Source organism: Elephas maximus, chromosome 4, assembly GCF_024166365.1.
Source record: "Elephas maximus indicus isolate mEleMax1 chromosome 4, mEleMax1 primary haplotype, whole genome shotgun sequence".
NCBI classification, from domain to species: domain Eukaryota; kingdom Metazoa; phylum Chordata; class Mammalia; order Proboscidea; family Elephantidae; genus Elephas; species Elephas maximus.
This window is the reverse complement of record NC_064822.1, coordinates 176,537,744-176,564,013: the sequence shown is the minus strand read 5'-3', so window position 1 is coordinate 176,564,013 and position 26,270 is coordinate 176,537,744. Positions and strand designations below refer to the sequence as shown.

The 26,270-nt window shown below is 43.5% G+C and overlaps 1 protein-coding gene across 4 annotated transcripts in view; it reads left to right on the top strand.

Moving 5' to 3' along the window:
• Positions 1–26,270, top strand: part of LARGE1 (LARGE xylosyl- and glucuronyltransferase 1) — a 686,352-nt gene that overhangs the window by 499,304 nt on the left and 160,778 nt on the right. For all 4 annotated transcript variants that reach the window (XM_049884284.1, XM_049884285.1, XM_049884286.1 and 1 more), the window contains one exon: positions 23,159–23,263. In XM_049884284.1, the coding sequence (XP_049740241.1) occupies positions 23,159–23,263 (105 nt within the window). The remainder of the gene's footprint in view (positions 1–23,158; positions 23,264–26,270) is intronic.

The window sequence follows — 26,270 nt, the reverse complement described above, 5'->3', positions numbered from 1 at the left end:
TTTTTAAATAGCAGATAGTAAATATATTTTTACTTAGTGGGCCATATATGATCTGTGTTACATATTCTTTGTTTTCTTTTTTTATAAATCTTCAAAAATGTAAAAATAACTCTTAGGTCAAGGGCTGTACAAAAAGAAGTGGTGTGCTGGATTTGGCCCATGGTGGTAGTTTGCCAGCCTCTGGTCTAAATACACCAATTGAAAGATGAGATTATCAGAATGGATTAAAAGAAAAAAGAAACCATGACCTAACTGTATGCTGTCTACAAAAAGCTCCCTTCAAATATCTTGATAAAGGTAAGTTAAAAGTAAAGGTGAAGAAAGAGGGGACGTGCCTCCTAAGCACTCCACCCAAGATGGAAGTTTTCATAAAATTCCCTCTAATTGCACTGAGATGGGAATTTGAGAGATGTGCAAGGGGTTCTCCCTACATTTTCCTTCCTTCCCTTTATATGGAAGTCAAGTTTCTGGCAATTTCAGAGTTTCAGAACATAGCCTTGAAATTGGAAGTTAAGGATGCCTCTGAGTATCATCAGTAACTCTGACAAAACCTGAGCTCTTTATGCCACAGAAAGGCCTTTAGACACATATTCTGAGCCATAGCTACTCTTATTTTACATATAATATTAAACACATTTGCTTCTCCAATAATCTCATCAGATAAGAAACTACCTGTTAGAAGGGAGAAAAACGAGAATCTAATGTGTAAGGTAGAGTAGGAAAGGAGTGTGACAGCACAATGCCACCAGACAATATAAATGGTTACTTAGAGCACTCAAGGAAAGGTTAACCAGTTGCCATCAAGTCAGTTCTGACTCATGGCAACCCCATGTGTGTCAGGGTAAAACTATGGATAGTTTTCTTTTATCAATTTTATTTATTTTACTGTTAGGAGCATACACAGAAAAACATACCCCAAGTCAACCATTTCTACATGTATCATTTAGTGACATTGATTATACTCTTCGAGTTTTGCAACCATTCTCATCCTCCTTTTCTGAGTTGTTCATAAACTCACTGCCCTCTATAAGGTTGCTTTCAAATCTTTCGAGTTGGTGTTGTCAATTTGATCCCATATAGATAGTTCTTAAAAGAGCATAATGCTCAAGGCAGACTTTTTTACTAGTTAAGCTAAACTGTTGTTTGGTTTTAAGAAGACTTCAAGGAGTATGTTTGGTGTAAGATTTAAACATAATCTCAGGGCAATAATTTTGGGGTTCATCCAGCCTCCATGACTCCAGAAAGACTGGATTCCATGAAAATTTGAAAATGTGTCCTGTATTTCCCCCCATTTGATCAGGATTCTTCTATAGAATCTTTGATCAAAATATTCAGTAATGATAGCCAAGTTACTGTCCAGTTCTTCCGGTCTCATAGCAAAGGAAGCAGTTGTTTGTGGAGGCAATTAGCCACACATTCCACATCTTCCTCCTTTTTCTGACTCTCCTTCTTCCTCTGTTACTGCAGATGAGAATAGAGACCAACTGTTGTGCCTTGGACTGCCAGTTGCAAGCTTTTAAGACCTCCGGCACTATGCAAAGAACTAGGAGGTAGAACAGAAGCACTAAAGATGTTATTAGGCCAATTAACTATGATGTCCCATGAAACCATGACCCTAAACCTCCAAACCAAGAAGCTAAATCCCATGAGGATTTTGGTTGTACATAAGCAGCCTCAGGAGCTATTCTTTTTTTTTTTGGTACCCAAAACTAGTTGTTGTAAATATGTCTGTCACACAGCTTTTGCCAATCAGCTTTTTACTGGTATACAACTTATTGATAGCAATTAACAATAATCAGTTATGCAGCCATACCTTTAATCAATGCTATATTTCCACCACCGTTAACCCCTTCTTTCCCCTCTCTCCTCCTCCCCTGGTGATCATTAATTTTGTTCTCTATATATTTGCCTTTTAAGGGAGGTCGTACAATATTTGTCCTTTTGTGATTGACTTATCTCATTGAGCATAATGTCTACCAGCTCTGTCCACATTGTAGCATGTATCATGACTTTATATCTCCTACTGGCTGAGCAGTATTCCATTGTATGTATGTACCACATCTTGTTTGTCCATTCTTCTGTTGATGGGTATTTAGGTTATTTCTACCTTTTGGCTACTGTGAGTAGCACTGCAATGAACATTGCTGTACAAGTCTTTGTTTAAGTCTCTGCTTTCAAGTCTTTTGGGTACATACCTAGGTGTGGAATTGTTGGGTCATATGGTAGTTCTATCTTTAGTTGTAATTGACTTTCTGTGTATGGGTTATAGCTTTATAAACTCACACCATTTGTGAGGGAGTAATTTTGTTTTTTCTCTGGGAGACTAGACTGAGAGTGTATGGCTGTCCCAGTTAGGAAGTCAGTGAAAGACAGCATCTCAAGGTCTTTGCTAGGAGAGAGTTCCAAACCTTTATATGGTGGCAATGAAGTCATGTTGTCCCTGGCCCTCTCCTAGAGAGTAGACAATAGAAAATGCTTTTCAAAAACACATGTCCCGTAAATCATAGTCAGAGGCTATGCAAGAAGTTTAAATGAAATGGAACCTAACAGGTCCTATGTTTGTACAAATACTGTATTTTATGTAGTACTCATTATAGCCTACTCTATCTTATAAGGACCCCTGGTGGGACAGTGGTTAACAGCTCAGCTGTTAACCAAAAGGTCAGCAGTTCAAATCCACTAGCTACTCCTTGGAAACCCTGTGGGGCAGTACTACTCTGATCTACTGTGAGTCGGAATCGACGGCAGTGGGCTTGGGGCTTATCTCACAGAGGTAACTTGTAAGAAAGGATATAATATTTTATATATGAAGATCTTTATAACCCACACTATTTTTAAAGTTGTGCTCTGAGCTCCGTGGTAGGCAAAGTAAAAAGTACACTGGTCAATTAGAGAATTTTTTTTTTCCGATTGTGGTAAATCCCTACATCACAAGATATTTGGCATTTCAGTAGTTTTCACATGTACAGTTCAGTGGCATGAATTATGTTCATCACGTTTTTCAACCATCATCCTTATCTGTTGTCAAATGATACCATCACTAAGCTTCTGTTAAGGGTGACGGTATCATCTTAGGATTCTTGCTCCAAAGGAAAACATATCATTTCGTCAATGGAACCTAGTTAACACTGTTGTTTAGTTTTAAAAGGATTTCTCCCCTGAACCTTCCCATATGGACTGTTGTATCAATATGAGGAATATTGACCACTCACCCAGTGGGCAGTATCCCCAGCAATATCACTGCAATAAGTGCAGTCGAGTTTGATAAAACTTTTCAATTCACCGTCTAACACTGGGCTTTTTCTCAGCCCAGGCGGTATGACTCAAGCACACAGCATTCTGTGATTCCCCCACTGCCCTTCAAACAGACCCCTCTCCCCTGGGCCTTTGGAAATATGCCAGTAACAGATTGTTCAGGGTTCATTTCTTACAGCAAAAGAAATGAGCATTTTGTAAGATGTAGTATAATTTAGTATCATTTAACTGAAATAATAATAATGTTGGCTAAGAAGAGAGTGGGAGGGCCCTGCCATCTTCATGGGTCCCACTTAAATTTCTAAACCTCTGGCCTACAGGGATGAGTCATTTTATTCAGGACAGAGAATCTCGCCTCCTTTGATGGCTCTGAATGTTATTCTGACGTCTCTGCCACGTGGCAGGTTCCTTCCTGACCTATTCATTCTCCAGCGACATGGAGCCCTAAATAAGGAACAAATGTCATCCCAGGCAGACTTTTCACCTGCCACTAGGCACTAAATTGGTGACCTTTTCCAGATCGTGCCTGTGACAACAGCCTTTTTATGCAGCCAGCTCACCTGGGACAGGCGCACAGGGGCTGCCACAGTTCCCTGCCTGGAGCCCTCAGCACCACACGTCTCTGTTCATCTGTCACTCTTTCTTCTCTCACTGACGTTCTTCTGAGCAAGGGAAAAGTTCCTTTCTCCTCAAATGTCATCTTGGCTATGCTTTCCAACCACCCTTATCTTCAGTGGTAGGCCTCGGTTAGTCTGGGGGTCTCTAGTGGAGCAATACCAGTGAGGCGCATATATATAAATATACGTATTTAGGGAGATTTACTTCAGTGAAATGGCTCACAAAACTGTGGGGGCTGGCCAGTCCCAGATCCATAGGTCAGACGGCAGGCTGGAGACTCTGCTGGCTCACGGGATTGTAGGGGCTGGAGAATCCAAAACCTGCAGGTCAGGCAGCAGGCCGGAGGCTTCTGCAGGCTTACATCCCAGGAATGAGGGTCAGGTGATGAAATGAGTGCAGGGGAGAGAGAGAGAGCAAGTGCTGCCAGAACATCCATTTATATACTGGAGGTAGGCTACCCTCTGCCCAAGGAAGTTTGCCTTTCAACTGATTGGCCGATCACTTCGTGGAAGGTGATTACATTATATTACATTATGGAAGAGCAACCAGTCTAGTGTCTGCCAGACCACTGAGAATCATAGCCTAGCTAAGCTGACACGCAACATTCACCATCACAGCCTCCTCAACCGCGATAGCATCACTCACTGTTCCTTTATCTGCTCTACTTTTCTTGGTCCCTCTGATCATCACTTCACATTTTATGATATATTTATTTGTGGTCTAGCTCTCCCCCTAGAATGGTAGTCCCAGTGAGGCAGGGGTTTTCTTGTTTGTTTACAACTTAGAACACTAACCAGTTGCCCCCAAGTCAATCCCATGTTTGTCGTAGTAGAACTATGCTCCATAGTGCTCACTGTGGTTGATTTTTTCAGAAGCAGATCACCAGGCCTTTCTTCCAAGGTGCCTTTGAGTGGACTCCAACTTCCAACCTTTCAGTTAGCAACTGAACATGTTAACTATTTACACCACCCAGAGACTCTACCTAGAACACTACTAGGCACATAGTCAGCAGTCAGTAAATAACTGTCAGATGAATGAATGCATGGGAGAATGAGTGAATTAGTGAATGAATGAATGAGCTGAATTTCACTGCAATGTACTCTCTGGTTCCTGTTTAAGAAGTCTTTTGTGGCCAAGCATTCTTTGCTTAGTGGTTATCCACACACACATACACGCATGCATTCCATTGCTTACTTTCTCCCACCGCTGCCCACCCCATCTCTGTGACTTTGCCAGACGAAATGGCTTTCTACCCTGGACTTGGAAGCCTCCGTTTAGTCTCCATCAGAAAGGATAATAAAACTATTAAAAGGCAAGGTCTTATGCATTGTGATATAATACCGTGCCACGAGAAGACCATTAGCTGACTGTTACAGTTGTGTTGACCTTGGCCTGCAAAGGGAGGACTCTCCTTCAAGAAGGACAGCAGTGAGCAGGTTTATAGAGAAGGAGTTCAGTGGGCTGCATGTGGACCGGCTTCACTGACAGAACCCTCACTCGCTGTACACCAGGGGCATATGTGGTGTGTTTGCAGTCTAGCATTTGGGGGTACTGGCTGAAAAAAGTCTTGTATCAGGGCATGAAGAGAAGCCAGGATCCATGTATATACCCCATTCGTGCTATTAATTTTAGCCATCTTCACTCCCAAGTTGATACTGAGTGGTTGATAAGTACTTTTTTTTTTTTTTAAAAAAAGGGATGTGGCCTGTGTGATCACATATCACTTCCCTTGGCTGAAACTTAGTTTCATAGGTTATATGATGACAAGGTTCAACTAGATGATTGCTTAGGTTTTTTCCAGACGCAGTGTCTTTAACCATATTATGGTCTTCTGTTTATATGGTGTTCTAATGTCCTTTTTATGTCCGCAGTTTGTTAGCGCACCCCTATAACAGCACATTTCAGCACACCTGCTTGGTTGTCTGCTTCCTGTCTCCCCACTGAAACCACAGCCTTCATGAGGGGAGGACCCTGTATATTTGTGTCTTGTCACCCAGAGTCCAGCACAATGCCCAGCACTCTAGGACATTCGATGAACAATGCAACCCAGCTCCTTTACTTGCACTTGCCAGCCTTTAAATTGAAGTAGTAAATGTGCAATGAAATGCCCTAAAAGATGCATAACTTGTGGAAAATTCATAAATCATCCATGTTTAAATTCTCAGTAACTGATTACTCCTGGCATGTCGTCTCTAACACCTCGTAGATACAGGAAACTTCTTTTGATCCCCTCTGTTCTCCTCCTCCTTTTTTTTCTTTATTCCAGAAAAATAACACCTGGGCCTTGGAAGCACCCATCATTTAGTACATTTAGTACTAGTTGTGTGAAACCAAGAAGTCCCTGGTGGTGCAAATGGTTAACACACTTGGCAGCTAACCGGGAGTTTGGAGATTCGAGTCCACCCAGAGGCACCATGGAAGAAAGGCTGGTGATCTACTTCCAAAATATCAGCCGTCGAAAATCTTGTAGGACACAGTTCTGCTCTAACACACACAGGGTTGCCATGAGTCAGAATCAGCTCTACAACAACTGGGTTTTTTTGCTTTATTTTTGGTGTGAAACTGTGCTAGTTATGCTCTGTCTCTGGGCCTCAGCTTGCTTACTTATAAATGGGAATAATAAGACTAACTAACCTTCAGGGTTGGTGAGAGGGTTAAACAGAAATATAAAGCTTCTAGTGTAGTGCTGAATAGGGGCTAAATAAATATTAGTTGTTTCTTCTAGGGCTCAGTTCAAGACATCCCTTTCCCTCTAAGCTTTCCCAGGCAGCCCTTGATGATTGCTCTTTGGATGCTTTATCATAGGATACCTTTTTGATTATTTATCTTGGAACATCTGTATCCACTTTTGCAAAATAGACTACAGAATGTTAAGAGTCAGGGAGCATCATGGCACCTACTAAAGCATTTCCTCCCTCCTTAAAAAGCCAAAAACAAACCATTGCTCTCAAGTCAATTCCAACTCATAGTGACCCTATAAGATGGAGTAGAACTACCCCATAGAAGTTGCAAGGAGCAGCTGGTGGATTTGAACTGCCAATCTTTTGGTTAGCAGCCAAGCTCTTACCTCCTTCCTTAGCCCCCGTAAAACACCAGTTCCCTTTGAGTTCATTCTGCCTCATGGAGACCCCATGTGTGTCAGAGTAGAACTGTGCTCCCTAGGGTTATCAGTTGGCTGATTTTTTGGAATTAAATCACCAACCCTTTCTTCTGAGGTTACTATGGGTTGAGTCGAACCTCCAACCTTCATGTCAGCAGCCAAACGCATTAACCATTTGTACAACCCTTTCTTAGCACAGCGTTCTGCAGATAATAGGTGTTCAACTCATGTTCCTTTATAGTGAAGAAGATGGCCCAGTATAAAGGAAAAAAGGATCTACACCACATGGCCTTGGTTGAGTCACAAGCCCTCTCTCTGTTTCCACTTTCTCATTATTCAAACGAAGAAGTAGGCCCAAAATATCTTCCCTGGTCCTTGCAGCTTTGATATGCTGTGCCCTGGTGCTGTCCCTAACTTTACAAGATATTTAACAAAGCCCAAAAGCCTCATCCTCGGTGCAGGCGCTTTCCTGGACACAGAGGGGATTGTCTCCTAGGAGCCCAGTCTAAACTTGAGTGTGGTGTCTGAGCAGTTGCCCTGAAGTGCGAGTCAAATAGAAATGTGGTCTGGGGCTCAGCTCTTCTTCATAAGTGGGCCGGCTTGTCTGGCATATTCTTTCATGGACAAAGACTGGTAACTGAATTCTCTTCTGAAAGAGTATGCATCCAGGCACGTGCCTACCAGACGCTTCAGTCCAAAATGGGTGAGAGTAATAAAGAAGCCTTGGCTTTTCAGTGAGTATGCTAAGGAAGCAAAAATTTGAACAGACACTTAAGCAAAAAGATATGTATGGATGGCCAATGAGCATATGAAAAGATGGTTGACATCTTTTGATGCTAGTCATCAAAGAAATGCAAAATAAAACCAAAGAAGCTAGCACTACCCACCTACTAGAATTGCTGAAGTTAAAAAAACTGGTAGTCCAAAGTGAGGATGTGGAGCACCTGGAACTGCCCTACAAAATTATACTGGCCCTTGGGGAAACATGTCAGCATCTTATAAAATTAAATATATAGTTACTATACAGTTCAGCAGTCCCTCACGTAGGTATTTACCCAAGACAAATGAAAATGTATGTCCACTCAAAGACTTACACATAAATGTTCATAATATCATTATTCGTAATAGGCAAAAACTGGAATCAACCCAAGTGTTCATCAACTGATGGACGTATAAATAAATCATGGCATAGTTGTACTTTGGAATACTACTCCGCAATAAAAAGGAATGAAATATTACTACATACGACAACTTGGATAATTTTCAAAGCCATTGTGCTAAGTACAAGAAGGCAAACATAAAAAACTACATTACATGGTTATGACTCTACTTATGTGCAATTCTAGTCATAATTCTAATTATGAATTATGGTGTTGGTGAAGAATATTGAATATACCATGGACTGCCAGAAGAACCAACAAATCTGTCTTAGAAGAAGTACAGCCAGAGTGCTCCTTAGAAACAAGGATGGCAAGATTTCATCTCACTTACTTTGGACTTGCTATCAGGAGGGAACAATCCCTGGAGAAGGACATCATGCTTGGTAAAGTAAGAGGGTCAGCGAAAAAGAGGAAGATCCTCAGTGAGATGGACTGACACAGTGGCTGTAACAATGGGCTCAAACAGCAATGATTGTGAGGATGGCGCAGAACCAGGCAGTGTTTAGTTCTTTTGTACATAAGGTCACTGTGAGTCAGAACCGACTCGACAGTACCTAATAACAACAATTAGAAAAGGGTAAACCATAGTGACAGAAAGAAAATTAATGGTTACCTGGTATGGGGTCCAGGGAAGGGATTGACTATAAAATGGCACAAGAAAAGTTTAGGGTGTTGGAAGAGTTTCTATAGCGTGAAGTGATGGCAGTTACATGACTCTATACAATTACTAAAATTTGTCCAACTATATTTCAAGTAGGTGATTTTATTGAATTTTATTGTACTTCAGTAAAGTAGAAGGGGAAAAAAATGAATGACTCCACAGCTTTTGGTCTAAGCATCTGGGAAGATAGAGAGCTGGAGTTGCTATTTATTGACATGGGGAACACAGAGGGAAAGATCAAGAGCAGAGGAGGACCTTAAGGGTTCAATTTGGGATAGGTTAAGTTTGAGATACCTATTAGAAGTCCAAAGTAGAGGTGTCGAATGGGCAGTTGGATTTATGATTCTGGAACTCTTGTGTGGAGATCAGACTGGAGATATAAATTTGAAGTTGTCGACACATGGGTGGTATTTAAAGCAGTGGCCTAGAGGATATCACCAAGGACACAGGGGTTTGATAGGGATTGGGTCCTGTGGCCCTCCAACATTGGTGGTGAAGATAAAATGGGATAAACTAGGAAAAGTTTACTGGCGTATACCAAGTAACATACTCAGCTGCTAACCAAAAGGTTAGTGGTTCGAGTCTACCCAGAGATACCTCCGAGGAAAGGCCTGGCACTCTACTTCCAAAAAATCAGCCATTGAAAACCTTATGGCACACACTTCTACTCTGACTCACATGGAGTCACCATGATTCGAAATCAACTCAAGGGCAACTGGGGCTGATATAGTCCCCTGAAGACCAGCCTTAAGAATATAAAGAGATTTTGTCCGTAAGCTTCCTAACTGTTTTTCAGCCATCTGGTGGCCTTTATTGCTATCTTCCACCTTCCAGGTTGTGTTTCAGAGAATAAACTTTGCTCAGCATCTGACCCCTGAATAAATAGAATACCAAGGAGGAACAGTGTAATTTCAGAAGTGATACAGGGAAAAAAAGCATTAAGTGATAGCTACATAAGACACAAATATTTGGTAATACGGGAGTGATTAATCAAAGTTGAACAGTATTTTACAAGTTCATTTTATTTCACACTTAAAACAACCTTATGATAAAAATGGGGTGAATTTTATTATCATCCATTTAAAACAAAGGCTTGGAAGATCAAATGGTTTGGCCCCAGTCACACAGTTAATAATTGGAAAAGCCAGAGCTTAAATGTTGGCCTTATAATCTGACAAACATGTGTTTTCTGCAACCCCAGTGGGAAAAGTAGACACTAGCTCCTAAAAAAAAAAAAAAAAAAAAAAAAATTTTTTTTTTTAGGCACTATACTTAAATAGTGAGTCAGAGAAGACTCCGGGAGTGAAATATCTGAAAGATGCCATCAAATTGTGTTTTTAAAAAGAGACAAATCCAAGAAGTCCATGGGCAGAAGTCGTAGCTGGACCTCCTCCAGCTCCCTGGCCTAGGAGAACCCCAGTCTGAGAGATGGCAGCCTGGGATTGAGGCGATAACAGCAGCCTTGGAAGAGCTCCTGGCAGCTTCACGTTCCTCTTTAATTTTTCCCTTTCCAAAGACCAAAGATCACAGAAGGAAGAAGAGAGAAATCATTATTTGAGATTGAGCAGGAGTTTTTAAACTGTAAATTCAGTTAATGTGGGCCCTCTCGGGGCTGAGTTGGTGGAGAAGGAGGGCAGGTTTTTGGGTCTTGGCAGCTGGGATCGTTATCTGGACATTTATTGGCTTGCAGATTCTTTTCTGAGTCTCAGGCCTTCCTTTTCAGTTCTCCCTTGGTGCCCCTGGGTCAGATGTGCTCTCAGCTCAGTGCCCTGGGATTTATGCTGAAGGAAATGAAGCTCAGAGCCTCCCAGTGAGCAAGCAGCGGAGCTCTGTAAAGTGCCCTGGACTGCCCGTAGCCCCAGGTGGCGGCGATATGGGGGCAGAAGCTGGTGGGCTGGTCAGGTGGACCTTGGTCAGCCTTTCTCCCATCCTCTCAGGAGTCCCTGGGAGGTGCAAACAGTTAACTTGATCAGCTACTAACCGAAAGGTTGGAGGTTCGAGTCCATCCAGAGGCACTTCAGAAGAAAGGCCTGGTGAACTACTTCCTAAAAATGAGCCGTTGACAATCCTATGGAACATAGTTCTGACACACATGGGGTCACCACGAGCTAAAATTAACGTGGCAGCAACTGGTTTTGCCCATCTTCTCTATTTCTTCTGGAGCGTTACCCAGAGTGGTGCTAGCTGTAGCCCTTCCCCTGGAAACAGAAGTGCCTCAAAGATGGGTCCACTCTTGTGCTCCTAATAATGTGTGCAGTTTTGAAAACATGGGCTCTTGCAACAAACATACTCAAATGCAAGCCCTAGCCCTGTGACGCCTAGCTGTGTGACCTTGAGCAAGTGTCTTTACCTCCCTGAACCTCAGTTTCTCTTCTGAAAGATAGAGATGACTATGGTGCCCACCCACAGGGTTATTGCAAGGTATCTCTGAGATGATGCAGAGACAACACATATCCCAGTGCCTGGCAAAGTGCTTACAGAGGGGTTTCACCCGAGCAAAACAGGCTCCTCCCCTCACAGGGCAGCTGTTCTCACAGACGTAAGCACAAATGACTACCATTGTCTGGAAGAAGAAAGTATAAAGACTGTCTAACATGAAGAGGATGTTGAGAAAACTCTTCATTGGCTTAGAATAAAGAGACCTCACAATCTTAGGTTGGAAGGAAGCTTCGAAGGCATCAAATCCAGTCCACTGCTCAATGCGAAAACCCCCTCTGCTTCCCTCATTGACCACCCACTTCCAAAGGTCCCAGACCTGTTGTGCATCAGAATTAATGAGGCTTTTGTTTAAAATAGAGTTCCCAGGCCTCACCCTTAGAAGAATCCAATTCAGCAAGGTTTGGAGCAGGACCTGGTAAACTGCAGACAAACCATTTGTAGAAATCATAAAATCCGGAAAGGATTTCTTAAGAATGTAGGTCTGTATTCTTCACTGTTGTGTCTGTAGCCACCAGCACAGACCTGGCACACAGAAGGGACTCAAAAAAATGCCTTCTGAATGAAGGCTGAATCATGCACCCTCTTCCTGAACCATTCCAACACCTAGAAACTTCTTCCTAGAAAGTTATTTCCATGTTGGTGCATTTTAATGGTTATTTATGGAAACCCTGGTAGCGTAGTGGTTAAGAGCTATGGCTGCTAACCAAAAGATCGGCAGTTTGAATCCACCAGGCACTCCTTGGAAACCCTATGGGGCAGTTCTACTCTGTACACATGGGGCCGCTATGAGTCAGAATTGACTCCAGGGCAGCTAACAGCAACATCTTCCTTTAGTATTCACTCTTCAGGCCTAATTCTCTCTTCCAGAGTGACACAGATTCTAATTCTTAGAAAGCCTTCTACATAGATAAGGCCAGTAAGAGTGGGATAAAAAAATATCTTTCCCCAAATGAAACAAGGGCTCAACACTGAATAACCTGGGGTGAGGATGCTTTATCATGTAACCAAAACCTAAGAAAGAAGAATGATGGACAGAACTAACTTTCTAATTGGGGTACATGGATTCCATCTCAAGGACATGTGATATAAACCTAAATAAGAGCCCCAGTGCTTCATGCAAGTCCCTGAAAAGTTGAACAAACGATAGCTTCACAACATAGGAACGGAAACAGAGTTAGGGTAAGCAACGTAGAGAATGTTCTTGATGGTTAGTAGTATTTAGTTTAGAAATATCGTACATAAACTGAAAATCCATATTAGAAATCTTAGGTAGGGCTCAGGTCACCTCTATCAGGGAAAGTGAGCTGTTGACGTAACAACTCCGTGATCAAGGCTTTATTCTACACCTGTCTTAAATAGCCCTAATACGTAGGGAAAAACAACTTTCTACAGGATAAGTTTCTCTGTCACATTACGTGGTATGACAACAGAAATTATAATAGCGATTATGTTGTTGTTTTGTTGTAGTTAGTTTCTATCGGGTCATCTCTGACTCATGGCGACCTTATGTATAACAGAATGAAACATTGCCCAGTCCTGCACCATCTTCATGATCATTGGTATGGTTCTGTCCATTGTCGTAGCTGTTGTGTCAATCCATCTCATTGAGGGTTTCCCTCATTTTCGTCGGCCATCTGCTTTACCAAACATGATATCCTCTCCTAGCTATTGGTCTTTCCCGATGATGTGTCCAAAGTAAGCAAGTCAAAGTCTCACCATCCTTGTTTCTGAGGAGCCTTTGACTGTATCTCCCCTAAGACTGATTTGTTCATTCTTTTGGCAGTCCACAGTGTTTTCAGTATTCTTTGTCACCATCACAGTTCTAACACATCAGTTCTTCCTCTCTCTTGTTTATTGTCCAACTTTCACATGCACATGAGGTGATTGAAAAGACCGTGGCTTGGGTCAGGTGCACCTTAATCATCAAGGTAATATCTTTGATTTTTAGAACTTTAAAGAAGCCTTTTGCAGCAGATTTTCCCAATCCAGTACATCACTTGATTTCTTGACTGCTTCTTCTATGGGCATTGACTGTTGATCCTAGTAGAATGAAAAATAGCAATTATAGCAGCTGACATTGAGGGCCTACTGTGTGCCAAGCACTTTATTCAGCCCTTTACATGCACTGTCTCATTTAATTATCACATCCACTCCATGAAGTAGGTACGATTACCATTTTGTAGAGGAGGAAACTGAGGAACTAAGAGTTTCCCCAAGACCTATCATGGATAAAAGAGCTAGGATTTGAACCAGATGTGTATTGGTAAAGTTCAAAGAAAGATGAGACCACATTTGAGAAGCTTATGCATAGAAACACTCAACTTTATAGTTTTGCAGTCCTAGCTCTTCCATAAACTGTATAATTTTTAACACTTCCCTCATCTTCTCTGGTCATCTGTAAAAAGAGGCAGTTCAAAGTAATTACTCAGACTCTGTAATCCCATTGTGTGTTTAGGTGGAGCTGAACTGCAGAAGTAGGAGCCCTGAAACATCCAAGTTCTGAAAGGGCCCTTTCAAACCTTTCAGGCTTGTTTAAATACTCTTTTGTGTTGCGTCTTCTCAGGAAATGTTTTATTATTCTGCCCTCACTAGCCAGGGACACCTGGAGCCACAGAGCAATTCTTTTATGATGTTTAGTAAAGGGTAATGTGATACCAAATGTTTTCCTTATTATAGCCATCCTTGCACTCCACACACACTGAAGGGTGCTCTTAAAGGCTTTTCTATTTTAAAATAGCTTAGTAGAATGACTGTGAGGTTGGAAGAGCATCGTTGCTTTCTCTGCTGATACTCTGGACAGCCTCTGGTTATAACATTTTAACATTCACCTACTGGAATAAGCACAGCTGGTTTGATATGCAACCGTCATTGGTAGCCTCCCTTTGTGCACTCAGGAGCTTTCCTGGGTGTGGGGAAAAGGAGACAGCACTAGAAGTATCCAGCAGATCAGAGCGAGAGCCACTTGCCTCTGGAGTTTACCTCCAAAGGTTAACTAGTATGCCCCCACTCCCTACCCCATTCAGGTACAGTTCACCAGTTCCCAATGGGCTAGGATTGCAGGGATGTGGAAAAAAAAAAAAAAAAAAAATTTTTTTTTTTTTTGTAGATAAGATTTATTTTTCATTCATCGATCCATCTGTCCATAAACATTATACTGGACCTCAGGAACATTTAAGTTTTTTTTTAATTAAGGAAGCAGAATAATCAGATTTAAACCAGAAAACCAGTTGCCGTTGAGTTGACTCCAACTTCTGGTGACCCCATGTGTCTCAGAGTAGAAGTATGCTCCATAGGTTTTCACTGGCCATGATCTTTTGGAAGCAGAGAGAGAGGAGCCCCATGTAGGAGGCAGGAAAGTTCAGAGGGAGCAAAACAACCAGTACAGTTGTCACAGAGGCTAAAGACTACAAAAAGGGGGGTGGCATGAGGGGTGGAGGACGGGACAGAGGGCCAAATGCTGCAGAGTCCAGTTCATGCAGCTAGTGTCAGCGCTTGAGTATGAAAGGTTAGACACTATGGTCTGCCTTGAGCATTGTGTTCTTTTAAAGAACTATCTAAGCCCATTGCCATCAAGTCGATTCCGGCTCATAGCAACCCTATAGGACAGAATAGAACTGTTCCATAGGATTTCCAAGGAGCGGCTGGAGGATTCGAACTGCCGACCTTTTGGTTAGCAGCCAAACTCTTAACCACTGCACCACCAGGGCTCTAAAGAGTTATCTAAAAATGTATATAGGATCAAATGGACAACAGCAACTGGAAAGATTAGATAGGAAGCTAATCTAATCTTTCCAGTTGGGGGCAGTGAGTTTATGTCAATAGAGAAGGAACAATTGGAAAAAGGAGGGTGAGAATGGTTGCACAACCTGAAGAATGTCATCAGTGCCACTGAATTGTACATGTAGAAATGGTTGAATTGGTGTATGTTCTGATGTGGGTACTTTCAACAACAACAAAAATAAATAAAAAATTTAGACATTGTGAATAAAGACCATCACAAAAGGCAGAAGGAGAAACACCTTCACCTGAGCATATACTAAGAGCCAGGCACGTTGCAGATTTTATCTTATTTAATCTGCACATCTGTTCTGGAGCTGGGAGATAGGTTTTATTCTTCCCCTCTTAGAATAAGGAAACTGTATTAGTTTCCTAGGGCTGCCGAAACAAAGTGCCCCAGGCTGGGTGTCTAAAACAACAGAAATGTATGCTTCATAGCCCTGGAGTCTAGAAATCTGAATTCAGGGTGTCGGCAGAGCGGTGCTCTTGAAGGCTGTAAGGAGGATCCTTCCTCATCTCTCCCAGCTTCTGGTAAACCCAGGCATCCCATAGCTTCTGGCAGCCTAACTCCAGACTCTCACTCTGTCTTCAAATGGCCATCCCTCTCTGTGTGTGTCTGCTCCTGTGCTTCTATGGACACCAGCCATATGGGATTAAGGCCCACCCTACTCCATTATGACCTCGTGAAACTAATAACGTCTATAAAAACCCTGTTTCCAAACAAGGTCACATTGGTAAGTTTGAGGGTTTGACTTCCACATATATCTGGGAGGATGCAGTTCAACCCAGAAGAGACACTGAGGCGCTCAGAGAAGTTATACCTTGGTTAAGTCCTACAGAAAGTGTTAAAATCCTTTGTCTTTTTCATTTGTCATGCTACCTTCCTCATAGCCACATGTCCTGTGGGACATTTCTGGGGCCAGGAGGGATGGAAGCGTCATCGTCATCGTGGTCCCCCACCCTCAACTCCTGAACAGCAGGAGCCCTGCCTTGAGCCAAGAGCTGGGGAGGGAGGAAGGAAGGGAGAGGAGTTCTTCCCAGCCCAGAGCCATCAGTCGGCTGGCTGGTGACACAGACACCAGGGCCCCGGCAGAATAGCAAGCTTGTTCGCTCTTGTCTGGCTGTTAGTGGTGATGTATGAATAAGCAAAGAAGACAGCTTCATTTTCATAAGTTAACTCGTGCCTAGAGTAAGGAAGATGAAGAACAGTGCACTTAATCATAACCACAGGGCCAGCACGGAAAACAATGACAAAACCTTTGCTGTTAGTCACGGTGTTTTATTATAATAACTCCTAAGAAGACAAGATGGGCGGTGCAGAATGCTGAGCAAGTCTGTGGCAACCCGTGCCATCCACCCAAGGGGATTCCTGGGGGTTTTACCTCTTCATCGGATGGCAGGCTTAGGCTGTGTTTACATAATAGAGGTTAAAGCTTTAGACTTTGACCTCTAGAAACAGAAGAGGATTTAGATGTCACTAGGCCAATAAGCTGGGACTGGCAGAACGCCAGAAGATGACTTGTCTCATGCACGCTGTCACCAGGGAACAGAGGAGCCCTCTCTGCCTAGACGCACCCTCTTCAGAGAAGCTATGGGGAAGCAATAGGCTTCTTGGGAATTTGGAGGTATGAGTGGAAGGGCAGGGGCTGCCTGCAAAGCAGGAATGGTTCTGGGAGATGACTCCGGAGATACGTCAAACAGGCATCACCCACTTTCCTGCAGAATCAATTATTCACCGCTCTCCATTCCTCTGCCTTATCAGTGTTTCTGTCACTGCAAGTATCATGCAGTTTCGTAATTGTTTATTCATCTCCCCTTCTCACTGCCTCTAGGGCAAGGACTGGGTTTTGTTTGTCTTTGATTCCTTAGTATTTTGTGTGGTTTCTCATACAAAGCAAACCCTCAGTCGATACTAAACTGCACCAATGTCTAGGCAGACTAAGGGTCACGCACGCTAAGGAACGAAGGAGAGCACTGAGACTGGAGGTCTAGGCAGAGGGGGCAGAATATAAGCCAGTTACCGTCAAGTCGATTCTGACTCATAACAACCCCACGTGTGTCAGAGTAGAGCTGTGCTCCAAAGGGTTTTTAACGGCTGATTTTTCAGAAGTAGATCTCCAGGCCTTTCTTCCAAGGTGCCTCTGGGTGGACTCAAGCACATTAACTATTTACACCACACGGGGATTCCTGGGGCAGAATATGGGGCCAGGGAATTCCGGGTGTAATGATAATAGCAAATACCTACTAAACATTCTACTATTTTTTAGATGCTGTTAGTGGTGATAAGCAAAGAACAGTTTCATTTTCACAAATTAACTTTCCTAGAGGAAAAAAAAAGGCAAATTTAATTCTGAGGTAGGTACTATTTATTAACTTCATTTTAAAAATGAAGAAACAAGCATAGCAAGCTTAAGCAAGCCTAAGGGCACACAACTAGTAAGTGGAAGAGCCAGGATTTGAACCGGGTTAGTCTGGCTCTGGCTTTCATTTTCTTCACCACTTTACTGTACTCGAAGAAGGGCAGGTAACACAGGAGGCTGCTGCTGAGGTCTGCCTGTTCGTGGGAGCTGGATTTTGATGCCACATGGGTTTGTTGTGTCCCAGTGCCCTGCACAGGAACCTTGCCCATGACTGGAGTAGGGGCAGAACTTCCGGCCTCCAATCCACAGTTCTTAGATTTTAATGTGCGCCTGAATTACCTGGGGAGTTTGCAGATTACTAGACCCCCAGAGCCAGAATTCATATTCAGAAGTGTTGACATATAAGAGAACTAATGTATATTACTTTCTCCCACTTCAGATTCTGAGCCAGTAGAGAAAATAGAGAGTGAAATAGCATCCTATTTTACGGATGAACGTTACATTGGAGAACTTGTTGTACATGTCGCCTGCAGTGGATATTCCTAATACCAAACCCCATAGTTGGAATTGCCCACCCTGTCACAGGAGTGCTGGGCAGCTGTGACCTCCTCAGGAAGGGCCTGCCCTATAAAAGCCCTGGTAAGAAAGACAAGATTACATGCGAGCTCCCTGCTAGCATGCTGGCTCCTGGAAGAAGGGATGGAGAGAGGGGCTGAGCTCCGAAAACTCAGTTCTCTCTGAAACTCGCCAATAAGATAATTCCTTCCACTTCGGTGGAGAAGAGAAAGGGCTGGTCAAGAAACTAGGAAATACTTCTAAGAAACCAGAGAAGTCTGTGGGAGTTGGGGGCAGGGGCAGCACACCCCCCTCTACACATACAAATGAGTGACTTGTCTGTTAAGGCCCTGGACTCTGCACTTTTAACTAAAACCCCAGGTGATAAAGCAGGTGGGAATGAGAAACAAAGTTCTAGAATGACTTCTTCGTGCTGGATGACCTCCAAAAAAAAAACCACATGATGGAGTCGCTTTCTTTCAGAAGCTCACAGGTTAGGTTGCACAATGATATTAAAAAATAGCCATCACTTAAAAAACCAAAACCAAACTTGTTGCCATCAAGTCAATCCCGACTCATAGCGACTGTACAGGACAGGGTAGAACTGCCCCATAGGGTTTCCAAGGAGCACCTGTTAGATTCGAACAGCCGACCTTTTGGTTAGCAGCCGTAGCTCTTAACCACTACGCCACCAGGGTTTCCAGCAATCACTTACATAGTACTTAATATGTTCCAGGAGTCCCTGGGGGTACAAATGGTTCACACACTCATATGCTAACCAAAAGGTTGGAGGTTTGAGTTCACCCAGAGGCACTTTAGAAGAAAGGCCTAGTGATCTACTTCAAAAAAGTCAGCCATTGAAAACCCTGCGGAGCACAGTTCTCCTCTGACCCACGTGGGGTCATGAGAATTGGCTCCGTGGCAAACTTTTATTTATGTATCTTTTAAATATGTTCCAGCCCCTATTCTAAACTCTTCATACCTATGAAGTCATTTAAACCTCCCGACAGCCAGAGAAGTTAGATACAGAAGCAGAGGGAGGTTAAGTGATTTTCTCAAAGCTACACAGCTAGAAAGCGTCAGAGCTGGGAATCGGAACGAGGCAGCCTGGCTCCAGAGTCTACACTCTCCACCTGCAGCTTCACTGCTGCACCTGGTTGCCTGGTTCCCTGTCCACAGGGTGCAGACCTCCACAAGGAGCGGGACCGTGGAGGTAGCTGGGGGTTCTCAAACACTGATGCAAGACTAAACACAGTTGCTCACACTTAACTATTTTAATAATCAACATAGCAGCCATGAACCCATTAAAAAAAAAAAAAATCTTAGTAGCTGTTTATTATTTTGTTTTTCTCTCAAACAATGGATATTAAACTTATAACTTTTATGTTGCTAATTGAGATTTTTTTCCTTTAACTTTATAGAGGATCATTGTACTTGGAAGGATTGTATGCTACCATTAAAAGAAATGCAGCCCAGATATGAATTGAGAGAAGGGAATTTGCATGTTGTAACGTTTGCCATGCAAAGTAGTCCTTCTTTGGAGAGTAAGACCTTGAGTCCAGTCCTTGAGTAGAGCTTGTTGTTAGTTGCCATCAAGTCAGCTTCAACTCATGGTGATCTTATGTATAAGAACAAAACGTTGCCTAGTCCTGTGCCATCCTCATGACTGTTGGTTTGTTTGAGTGCTTCATTGTGGCTGTTATGTCAATCCATCTCATGGAGGGTTTCCCTCTTTTTCAGTGACCCTCTACCACTGGGTGTCCTTCTCTAGTGATTCATCTTTCCTATGACATGTCGAAAGTAAACGCATCAAAGTCTTGCCATCCTCGCTTCTAAGGAGCATTCTGTAGAGCAGCTGATGTGAAAGAGGGGGTGCTGCCACCCCCTCTCTGATGTTCCCCATCCAGATGAGGCAGATACCTGAGTTGCCAGAGTTGAGTGGAAGGATATGTTGATGTTGGTGAACGGGGACGGAGTGAAACATTTTACAGATTCAGAAATGTGGGAACGCTAATACACTAACATGAGTTGGCCACGCATCTAGGAGAGATTTACCCACCAGATGTCATTCATTGAGAGAACATTTACAAAGCACCTAGTGTGTTTCAGATACTACATGTCCTTGCCCTTAGACTAATGCAGAAAATGAATATTTTCAAAAGAAGAGTGTAAGTACGCCTGCGTATCACTCACTTTGTCCTTGAAAGAATGTAAGTCAGCTGACGGCCAAAGCCCCAGTAGGAAGTGCTAAGTAGAGATGTCTTTCACCTAATATGGCAGTGCAGATAAAGTAATAATTTAGACAGAAGGTATTCATGGATGGTTTCATGTTTGAAATAGGCCTAAAAGGATTATGAGTGGTGTAGGTGGTGTCAGCTTGTCATACTGTGGTGGCTTGCGTGTTGCTATGATGCTGGAACCTATGCCACCAATATTTCCAATACCAGCAGGGTCACCCACAGTGGACAGTTTTCAGCAAAGCTTCCAGGCAAAGACAGACTAGGGAGAAAGACCTGGCAATCTACTTCTAGAAATTAGCCAGCGAGAACATTATGGGCCACAAATGAACATAGCCTGACTTGTTTGCTTTGCGCACGTCATCAGAAGGGATCAATTGCTAGAGGAGGACATTATATTTGGTGAAGTGGAGGGCCAGGGAGCGTGTGGGAGACCCTTGGTGAGAAGAATTGGCTCAATAGCCACAAAGAGGACTCGAACATGTTGGTGATTGTGAGGACGACATGGGACTGGGCGACATTTCCTTCTGTTGAACATAAGGTCACCGTAAGTTGGAGTTACCTTGATGGCAATAACGACAGCAACAGCAGGGGCAAGGGCAATTCTTGGTGAGAGGGCTATATGAGCTAGACACAGAGGTGAGAATGCCAGGAGCAAAACAATATGCATTTCAATTTGGCAGGAATTAAGTATGGCTAGTTTTTTTTTTAGTAAAGATGAATCTGAAGAAGTAGATTGAATAAAACACTCGGAATGCTAGCATGCAGAATTTGACTTTCAGATATCTGAAAATTACCTGAACTTCAGATGTCTACCGTAATTCAATGAGAGATCATCTCCTTTCATTGGTTCTGAGTACATGATATACCAAAAAACAGTGTAGCACCAACCTGGGGTCCTTAGTGATTATGGGCCAGCTCCCCGAAAGACCACGCTTCCCCTTTGTGGCCCCTGGTGTGAGCATATTAAATGAGTTCTCTACCAGGGGTCACAACATCAGCACGAGGCACACAGCATTCTAGCTAAGGGCCCCGTGCCTTTCAGATCTAATTGTTTTCCACGAATGTCCCAAGCCAAGCTTGTTGCCCATGGAATTGATCGACTCTTGCACTCCCTGAATTGGTGATCTGTTTTTCTGAGAGGTCCTACAAGTTTTGGATGCGAGCATATACAGTGACAAAGTGGGCGGTAGTATTTTTCCCCTGCCTCTAATTTATGTATTTGTGCCGGGGTGATGATTTAGATAGGAGCTCGATAAATTGATCAAATAAATTATACCAAACCCACACACTATCATTTCAGGGAGCTGTCAGCACACCAAGGAGGTTCTATATCACCCTGCATGGTATGTCAGGAGAACCTCTGTGTTTTCCTAACGTGCGTCTGGGCTTTCATTTGGTCAGAAAGGTCTTTATTTCTCAGACTGGCCAACAATGGGAGGATTTTAGTTCCAGGAGGCATTGCTTAGTTGTGGAAAACAGTGATTGTTAGTCGCAGGACGTTTGACAAGTTATGTAAATGCTCTCTCAGTTTCCCTTTCTATAAAATGTGGCTTCATAATTCCTGCCTCCAAAGTGTGTTGGAAAAGTAAGCAGTAATAACTTGAGATGGTGGAAAGAGTTGGGGTGTTAGACAAATGTAGATCCATATCCTGGCTCTGAAGGCAGTGGTGTTTCAATGGTAGAATTCTCACCCTCCATGAGGGAGACCCAGGTTCAATTCCAGACCACTGCACCCCTAGCATGGGTGGGTCTCTCAGTGGAGGTTTGCATGTTGCTGTGATGCTAAACAGGTTTCAGTGGAGCTTCCAGACCAAAACAGGCTAGGGAGAAAGGCCTGCCGATCTACTTCCAAAAATCAGCCAGTGAAAACCCTATGGATCAGAACAGTCTGATCATGGGGATGGCAAAGGACCAGGCAGTGGTTTGTTCCATTGAGCATGGGGTCATCATGAGTCCGGAACCAGCTGGATGGCAGCTAACAACAACATCCTCGCTCCATCACTAGTTATGCAAACCACTGATCCTCTGTGTGCCTCAGTTTCCTAGTCTGTTAAGTGGTGTTGAACATAATTCCAAGAGAATACCTTTTACAAGTGGCATGATGGTGTTGTCTAATGCAAGCCAGTTAGATTCAGTGCCCTACTTAGGCGACCTGGAGACTTGTTCCTGCCCAAATCCCAAAGACATCTATACCCTAAGAGACTGACTTGGAGACAGACTCACTTACAGACACTAAGGTACGTGAGAGACTGAGGCCAACATCAAAGCAGAAACTGAGTGCTAGGAACAGAGAAACAGTTTTTCCTCTAGATAATGTTCCTCCAGAAAGGGTCCCTTTCAACATTTTTTAAAAGATAATGTTTACGTGATACTTGCTGACATATGATAAATGTATATTAGAGGAAACAGTTGATGGGCAAGAGCAAAAACACTGTGAGAAGGTAGTCAAAGTGTGGCTCTTTTTAATGTGCTCTGTTCGCGTCAAACAAGGGTCGTTTCTTCCTCTCTGGTGTGAAAGCATTACCTCAGTCCCTGCCCAAGGAAGCCAGTAAATTAATATACAATGGGAAAATCATTTAGAACTGGAATAGTGGAAGAATAGTGTGTCAATGAGTATGCGTTGCACAAGTTAAGGGATGGGTGGATGGATGTTTGGATGTGTGGGTGGGTAGATGGATGGATGTTTGGATGCATGGGTGGGTTTGGATTCTGACTTTATCACAAATTACCTGGGTGACCTTGGACAAGTTAATTAACTCTTGACCTCTATTTCTTCTCAATGAAATGAGAATAATAATAATGGCTGCATAATTGTGAGAATTAAATATGGTAATACTAGTTAAGTTGTTAGGTTAGGAACTGGAAGTGAATAAAAATTCCCGATAAATATAAGTTATTGTCATGATCATTTACCATTATTATATCTTCTGTTAAACACTCCCTGTTCAACAAGGCTTCTTCTATTAAGACATTTGCATTCTTTGTATTTACAGGTCAGCAGGTCCTGGGGTTGGTAGAGAACCAGAGTGACTGGTACCTTGGAAATCTGTGGAAAAATCACCGCCCTTGGCCTGCTCTTGGAAGGGGCTATAACACAGGTAAATCATGGGGGTGTCAGAGGGCAGGGTTTACAAAGAGTGATGTGAGGGGTCAGTACTTCTCCCACAGCTCAGGAGGAAGCACCCTGATTGTGTGAACTCGGCAGCAGGCAGTATATTGGCAGTTGATCTTCCCATTCTGTTCTGGTGCAGCAGCTACAGGCAGAGTAGCTGTTGAGTGTTGGCAGTCTGTGACACTTCTGCTGGCCTTCATTCCTAGATCCTGTTGGACATCTTCATTAGTATTGATCTGTAGACTCCTTAGAGCCATTCATAGAGGCTAGAGGTCATTCTGCAGTAATAACCCCAACATTTCAGTTTTTAACACAATAGAAATTTACTTTCTCACTCACACTGCATGTCCACTTTAGGTCGGCAGGGATCTGCACTCATTATAGATGTCCAGGGTTTATCTCAATGCGTAGTGTCGTGTGTGGGGAGGGAAAGTAGCAGATATCATAACCACTTAGTCAGCCCCTGATGCTTGGCGAACTCATATAAAACAGGACCGGATCAATATGATCCATAGAGTTTTCACTGGCTGGTTTTTTTGGAAGTAGATTTCCAGGCGTTTCCTCCTGCTCTGTCTTAGTCTGTAAGCTCTGCTGAAGCCTGTTGAGCATCATACCAACATGCAAGCCTCCATTGACAGACAGGTGGTGCATTGGCTAGGAGTCAAACCAGGTCTCCGGCATGAAAGATGAGAGTGCTACCACTGACCCAGCACTGCCTCCCACAGATGTCATATTGGCTCTGAAAATTTCCACTCAGAAGTGACACAATTTCTGCTGATATTTCACTAACTAAAGCAGTTTATATGGCCATGCCTACACAGGGGATATGGGCAATGGAAGCCCACCATGTGCCCAGGAGGAGAAAAGGCAGGGATATTCGGTATAAGCGGCACTTACGAGTGTACAGCCCTCAAATACCAGGTGTCTAAAGTCAGATCCATCATTCTACCCTGTCCTACCCCCATGTGTCCTATTTACGTGGCTTTAATAAAGAGAAATTTATTCTCTCACAGTCTAGGAGGCTAGAAGTCTGAATTCAAGGTACAAGCTCCAGGGAAAGGCTTTCTCTCTCTGTTGGCTCTGGGGGAAGGTCTTTGTCATCAGTCTTCCCCTGGTCTAGGAGCCCTCAGCACAGGGACCCCGGGTCCAAAGGACACACACTTCTGGCTCTTCTTTCTTGCTGGTAATGAGGTCCCCCATCTCTCTGATGGCTTTTCTCTTTTATATCTCAAAAGACATTGACTCAGGAAACAACCTAAAATTGTAGATTGAGTCCTGCCTCATTAACACAACTGCCTCTAATTCTACCTTACTAACATCTTAACATCATAGAGATAGGATTTACAACACATAGGAAAATCACATCAGATGACAAAATGATGGTCCATTATTCAATACAAGGAATCATGGCCTAGCCAAGTTGACACACATTTTTGGGGGACACAGTTCAATCTATAACATCCTGCTTTGTTTCTATCCCTGTTATTGGTGTTATTTATTCATTCATTCAGTAATTGTTCAACAACTGTCTGTTGAGTGCTTACTATACTGGTGTGGAATTCAGCAGTGTCAAGCCAGGCACAGCCTATGCCCTCATGGAGTGTACAAGCAAAGCCTCCCTCTCCTTAGGCTCAGTCCCTGCCCATTTCTATCTTTGAATTGCCTCTGAATCCTTCTGTCCTCTCCTTCATCCTCACTGCCTCGCTTTGATATCGTACTCTTAAAGGATGCAGACTCTGGATCTGTATCAGGATTAGATCTTGGAACTCAAGGAACTAGAGGGTGGGTCAGGCCAAGAAGGGCTGGGACCTAGCATCTGGATTGGGCCAGGTGTCTGCGGGTGATGCCACCTGAAGATGATAGGTGAAGCCCTGTCCTACAGGCTGACAAAAATGACTTGTCCTCTCTCTGAGCACCCCCACCCCCCAATTTGGTACAGAATGTGGAGTCAGGAGACCAGCTTTGAAGGGCAGGAAGTGGGTGTCCTGGATGTGGTGGGAAGAGTCAGAATGTCCAGTCTGAGAGCTGAGGGTCAAACTCCAGGTCAAGTGCAAACACCAGGCCAAAGAGGCAAAATGAAAAATGGTTAGAGTCAAGCTTTCCAGAGTGAGAGTTCAGAGATGGGGTCAGAGTGGGGTCAAAGCTGGTGGAAGACAAGGAAGGAAAGGTCCAGGGTCAATATCCTGAAGAGCCAGAGACGGCAATCTGGGGGCCCTTTATTGAGATGGGGACTTCACTTAGTTGACATTTGCCAGAAGCATCCAGGCTTGCCTCCTGTCTGTAATCTTTTTTTTCCCTCTAACACCTACTAGGCATTAGAGCCTACAGAGGTTGCAAATGAGGAATTTTAACCACCACCCCAGTGCTGAGCTAGAGCTAGAGCTTGGAGGTCTCTTGCTGGGCTGAGTATTAACCCTTTAGTTGCTGGATCGTGGGAAAGTCCAGGTAGTCCTTGGGGGGAACCATGTGGGGTGGGGAGGGCAAAGGGGGCTCAGAGCAGTGGCTCCTTATTAGCCAGCACAGGAGTATTTCAGCATGTTAATAATGGGTTAGGCAATGCAGAAGCAGTGGTAGTTCAGTGGTAGAATTCACGTCTTCCGTGCGGGAGACCTGGGTTCAATTCTTGGCCAATGCAGCTCATGCATAACCGCCATCCGTCTGTCAGTGGTGCTTTCAGAGTAAGATGGACTAGGGAGAATGGCCTGGTAATCTACTTCTGAAAATCAGCCCATGGAAAGCCTGTGGCTCACAAGGGAACGTGGTCCGATCCACAGCCAATCATGGGGATGGCACAAGACCAGACAGCATTTCTTTCTGCTGTGCCCGGGGTCACCATGAGTTGGGGGCTGACTGGACAGCAGCTGCTAACAACAGCAACAAGGCAGTCGGTGCCTCTGCATACCAGCTGAGGACTGGCAGGCACCATGCCAGGTGCTTGTAGGTGTTATCTCATTTGGTCCTCACATTAGCCCCAAGAGGCAGGGGCTGTGCTT